Genomic DNA, 6000 nt, shown 5'->3' with positions numbered 1-6000 from the left:
GGAGGTTCAGCAGCTTTCCCCCAAGGACACTGTCGGTGCAGCACATTAACTTTGCAAGAGGACTGACCTCTGACCTCTGGGTGATGGGGCTGTCAGTCAGGACAGCGAATCATTCAGTGAGAAATGTATAACCGGCAGCCATGCCAACAAACAAAACTTTACAGGAAATATGTTGTGTGGATAAGAATGACGTTTGGTACAAGAGTGAAAGCCTTGAGAGTTTGCTTTGTGCTGTAATAACTTATTCTGCAAGTGCACAGTGTAAATATTTGGACAAAACCCTTTTAAATCCGTCAAACTACTGCATGTGGAAGGACGGGCTTCAGAGAGAGAATGTGGGTATAGATAATAGGGCTTCTGGAATAACCCTTCCCTATCTTAAAGGGGTGTTCAGGAATTTCAACCCTGGGCTCCATTTGTACACATTTTGGCATCTTGTATTGTTGTTTGACTTTGTTGTTTTAAAGGTTAAGCCCGGAAAGGAATACATCAACCAGTCGAGGCAGCTGTAGATTAGCAACTCCAGTTTTCTTGGTAGTAAAATGACAATTTTGTCAGTGGAGTCTGGTGGCTTTGAAAGTAGCAATGCCAAAATGGGTATCTGTCTTTAGATGCTACATGTGCCTACCATATTAAGTACAGCTAGGTGAAACGTATTGCCACGGCAACTGTGGCATCTATAGAAGCATTTTGCCCCATCCATGTGTAAAATGTAAAATGTTTCATCTAAGCCTCCCAATGGGGTCCTGGCACCATGGAAAGGGCTTGTTTAGAGGAAGGCACAGGCCACCTTTTTGTTCAGAAAATGTTTGAAGCCAAAGTTTTGCCTAAACTGAAACCACATCCTTCGGTTATTGATGACAACTGGGTTATTAGTAAACCGTGAAACGGAAAGGGGAAGACTGTGAGGGATGTTGCAAGATTTGGTTTCCAAATGGTACGAGTCTGTGTCCGGAGCATGAAGCCGGCTTAAGATTTTTTGAACATGAGTGGCCCAGTAATAATTGCAAAGGTTTGGGCGGGCTGAGTCACCCTGTAGTTCTGTACGTTACCCAGGGCTGATATTAATGCCCAAGTATTTAACGGCAGTTTTAGACATTTGGAATTGCAAGACATTGTCCTGAGTTTGAAGAGCCAAGTCATAACAGGAAACCTTTTGAAGTGAATTTCTTCATAAATATGAATCAGTCCCATTAGCACAATGCTGGAACGTTGTGCATTTTTCACGCTCTGCACTCCCACACTTTGAACTTTGATTTGCTGAAAGCGAAATGCTAATGAGACTGATCTGCTAACAATGGGAATAATTAGAATATCTTTATGTGAATAGGAACAAATCAACAAAATGTTTAAGCAAACGGCTACAGGCAAGTATTTACACCTGCACTCACAAAGTGGAGGACAGACAAAGCAAGAAGCTTTCACTCTCGTCACAGTTTATCCTGAAGCTAAAATGAAATATAAGAAGAATCACAAATCTGCAGAGGACTGAAGAAGAAGAAGCATCATTCATTCTGTCGTTTGACTTCACTGCCACCAACTGTTTCAACAGACATGTAGTTTTAATAACACCATTTCACATTCAGCGTCATAAATAGGGAATGGCCTGGACGTGACCGGCGTGAAAGTGCTATGTGTAGTATTTTATGTTAGTCTGAGAGTTTCCTGTCCTCGGGCAGGTCAGGCTCCTTTCTTGTTTTCTGCTTCCCATCACTGAACCAGTCTGTTTGTTCTGGAGAAAGGGCCAAGAGACAGTAATGGATCCATACCTTCAAAGCACACTCAAGTACCTTAAGAAATCCTGACATCACATCTCGGCCCACTCCAGTAAGCTCTCGTGGTTTTTTCTTTTGTCATATTCCTGTGGTTTGAAAACTATATTTTCAAGATGAGTTTAACTTTATAACAAAACAAATACAGCTCCAATCCAGTTTTACAGTCTAACAGCGTGCATAATACCTCACTGCAATTGATGCTTTCTCTTTCGAACATATCTGCCCACTCTCTCTTTTAATGTCCTCTTTCTTGCAAACTTTAAATCCGGAGAAAGGGAAACGAACCCTTAATTATGTGCAGTAATCACAGGGGGTTTGCTGCTGCAACCTTACTTGGTCTTGTAAGACCAAAGTAGCTTCTGGTGGCAAATTTTGGCAAATTTGATATAGTTATATTTCTGCAATACGGCCATTCGATATTCAATCACAAATCAGCACGAGTTGAAAATGTTGTATTCTGGTGGAAACTGAAGAAGAAATGCCGGGGACCCAGAGCTCGATGATACCACTTTATATTCAAACAGAGAGCGGACCACAAAGGAAATTGGTTGGAGAAAAGAAAGCAACAAAATTTGCTGTTTCGTACTTTAAACGTGTGTTTGTTATTTGAATGTTGATGGAACAGCTGCAATTGAGCCTCGTCCTGATAGATCCAAACTCCATTCAGAAAACAAGCACTTTCGAAGTTGTTTGCATGTCATTTTGTGGACAGAGCTGTAAAACTATGAATTCAGACTTTTTGCAAATCGACATCATGATGTAGTTTTTTCAGCATCCGTTTGAGCCCTTTAAGACAGTTTAATCACAGCAGAATGATTATTTTGGTTCCTGCTGGAGCTGGAAGCAGGAAGTCACCCAGGCACAGTTACTGTTTAAATTCACTGAGCTGTATGTGTGAGAAATGGGGCATTGGCGAGGCGCAAATAAATAAATACTCCTGCGATAAGACTTGCGCAAGTAATGCAATTTCAAGATATATATAGGCCCAATACAATGTAGCAGAATTGACTATAAAGATGTTAAAATACTACACATAGCACCTTGAAATATGCTGTGAAACACCTGCTCTCCATCCCAGAAGAGTCTGAATCCCAGGTCAAAGATCTCAGTCTGTTTTTCACACTTTATATTGATTAAGTTTCCACCATCTCTTCTTGTAAAGTTTATAATCTTCAAACAGAAAGTAAGGGCTGCTGTGCTTTCATGTTTTTGGTAGAACCAGTTCAGTCCTAAAAGAGCAGTTCGCCTTATCACATACACGACTTTCTTGGGATGCCTCAGCACTGCTCCTCTCCCAGCGAGTCTGTGTTCTCCCCCAGGTCTATGGAGGCTGACGTAGCTCTCTTTCCCCGTCCGGGACCTGGACCAGGACCTGTTCCTGGACCCGGACCTGGGCCCCCGACAACAAGCCCGGCTCTGGTTCCTCCGTGGCCGGGGTAGACCTCCACGGTGCTGGAGATGGACTGGAGGGAACGGTCCCGAAAGTAGTGGAAGGCCTCCTGGTCCAGGTAGTTCTGCTCCTCGCGCAGGCCTTGCTCAAACAGCTTGCGTTTGTGTCTGAACTCGATCACCGTCTTGGTGTAGGAGTTGAGGGTGGTGACGGAGGCAGCCATGCAGCAGGTGAAGGAACCCCAGGCCATACTGGTTGGAGAGGGAGAAATAAACACGTTGAGATGAAGTGCTGAATCTTTCCACTTCTTCTGATATAACTTTGCTATGCTAGTTCCCACTCCGGTTCAGACTGATATGACTTTGCAACTGTTGTATAGATTGCCAATTGCTAAAAGTAATTTGGATGCTATCAGATATTTATGATTTCCAGAGGATACACTCTAATGACTTTGGTGATCTCCTATTGTTTGTTTTATCACCACCATCAGGTTAAAGTTTTCAAGTATTCAGTCAAATATCAACCCATCTACTGGATGGATTTCTACATACATTTGTAGAGACTACTATGGTTCATAATCAATGAAACCAGAAGACTTCAGTGATACTCTGACTTTTCTCTAGTGCAGCCTTGAGGTTAGCTTTGTGGTTTAAATGTCTCCACAACAATCCCAATTTGTGTTTGCACATTTATGTATTTGCACAGTAACAACTTCTCCGTGTAATTGCACATTTGCAACTTGAACACCAACCAACCAAAACCACTAACCAACCACGCAAATACCAAGACATTTTGAACAGATATTCATCAGCATAATTCGTAAGACACAGAATAATGCGTGTTTTAGCCAATTTAACATCAGCATGTTACCATAGTCATTATGAGCATTCTAGCATCATGATGTTAGCATGTAGCTCAAAGCACCAGTGCCCAAGTACAGCCTCACAGAGCCACTACCCTGGCTGCAAGCTTAAGCTGGTCTGCACACTGCTGCCATCATAATAAGTGGTTTATTTCTCCATTTTTCTCTTCTGTTCTGTCTGTTGGCTTATGATTGGAGATCTAATCAAACATCCATGGCAATCTGGCCGGTAGTTGTTAAGATATCTTTCTCTGGACCGAAGTGTTGGTTGGATAGTGGACCCTGACGTTTGGCAGACACACAGGGAGCTGCTCTGAGAGGTAGATGTGACCAGCCAGATGGAGAAACCGACAGTTATTAGGACTAAAACCACTCAGAAAAAACATCTGTAGTGATTCATTGAATGCTCTGAGCTCTTCAGCCTGGGGCTCTCTTCCAGCTAATGTTAGCGAGCACATAACTGATGTGCTGCTAATTGAGAGAGTGCCTCAGCTCTGATGGGAATAGGTGTGATATAAGGTCGTTAACGGGGAAGCTAATAGTCCCTCCGTGCAGAGTAGGACACTGTACGTGAGGAAAGATGTCAAGCAGAGATAAATACACATGCAGAGAAAGTAAACGATGAAGGAACAAAACAAAACGTCAGAAGAAAGCAAAATAACTGATTCAATCCATCACTCTTTATCTCAAAGAACAGGAATCCAAACTATGGAAGGACTCGATATTACTTGATTTAATGTCAGTCACAGCCATGAGTCACCTTTCTATTCATGATATAACCATTGTTGCAGAAGAAGCTCAGAGTGTTTACAGAACAGCACAATAAACTGAATAAAGGCACTATAATAGATCAGAAAGTACAGATACAGTAAGACAACATTCAAATCACAGAACATAAATTATGTTGATAAACATCAGTCGATGACACACCATAAATATTGTTTGAAAAACAGACTTGCTATATGATAAGAATATGATGCAGTTTGACTGATCACCTGTTTATTATAGAACAGATAAATGTGTCAGCTGGAGAATCGTAGATTAAAATATTGTATGTTTTGCATAAAAAGAGACTCAAACATACAATTTGATTATTCTGGAAAAAACATTTTTAAAGTGCAACTTTTGCCACAAAACTTGGTGGAAATCAGCACACTATTGTCCAAGAGAGTGCAAGGTGTTCTCCCTTTTCAAAATAATGGCGCTATTATTCAGTGAGACACGATGAACAATTTATATATCTGCACTGTGAGTTTGACTAAGTTTGCTTTTTGCCATTATTACATGGGCAACAATTAGTCAACATTGTAGGCAGAGAATGATGACAAAAATCATTGCCAACGAATGTAATTTTCTAATTAGTCGGTTATCGTGCATGTTTTTCATGCTGTGCGCGGACATAACAGCGTTTTCCCGAGCTGAGTTGCTGAGTGGTGAGCCATCTCACATCATTATTATCTCTGCTAAGAGTTGCGCATGCAAAACAGCAACTGGGAAGCTACAGGCAAATGGCGCCGGCTGATGCAACACCATCGCATCCTAAAGTGGACTTTGCTTATCATGGGAGCGCGACGAATATGTGTGGTTCAAATAAATACTGCAAGCCTTCAAAGTGAAACGATTCAGTCTGCTGGATAAACACGTTTGTTAAACCTCAATATGAGGCAATAATGTAGGCTAACATTCTCTTGTAGCATGTACACGAGCCCAATCATCAGTTACTTACCACCGATTACATGTAAACAAACCGACGAGTTCAGATGAAGAGGCAGCTGTTTGGCTAGCTGGCTGTTTGCCCTTTAAGTAGATCCCTGTGCAGTTAGCTTCAAAAGCTAATCCAGGCTTGTAATTTCTGTGTTTATTCAGAGATAGACATTTGAAATGATTGATGTAAAACTGAAGTTGGTTTGATAAGATTTAGAGAGACTCTTTACATGTTTTGCTCTAGTTTTTCCTGATCTCTAAATGAAGGT

At 41.5% G+C, this 6000-nt stretch overlaps 1 protein-coding gene across 1 annotated transcript in view; it reads right to left on the bottom strand.

Moving 5' to 3' along the window:
• Nucleotides 1-3052: 3052 nt before the first annotated feature.
• The window catches only part of gsg1l (gsg1-like), a 32933-nt gene continuing 29985 nt past the window's right edge, over nt 3053-6000 (bottom strand). The window contains exon 5 of the mRNA XM_069676030.1: nt 3053-3416. Within this exon, the coding sequence (XP_069532131.1) occupies nt 3053-3416 (364 nt within the window). The remainder of the gene's footprint in view (nt 3417-6000) is intronic.

The sequence above is a fragment of the Semicossyphus pulcher genome, unplaced genomic scaffold, assembly GCF_022749685.1.
Source record: "Semicossyphus pulcher isolate SPU_LCO1_2020_fin unplaced genomic scaffold, fSemPul1.0.p SCAF_25, whole genome shotgun sequence".
NCBI lineage: Eukaryota > Metazoa > Chordata > Actinopteri > Labriformes > Labridae > Semicossyphus > Semicossyphus pulcher.
Note: the sequence above shows the minus strand (reverse complement) of the source record. Positions and strands in the feature narration are given on the sequence as shown.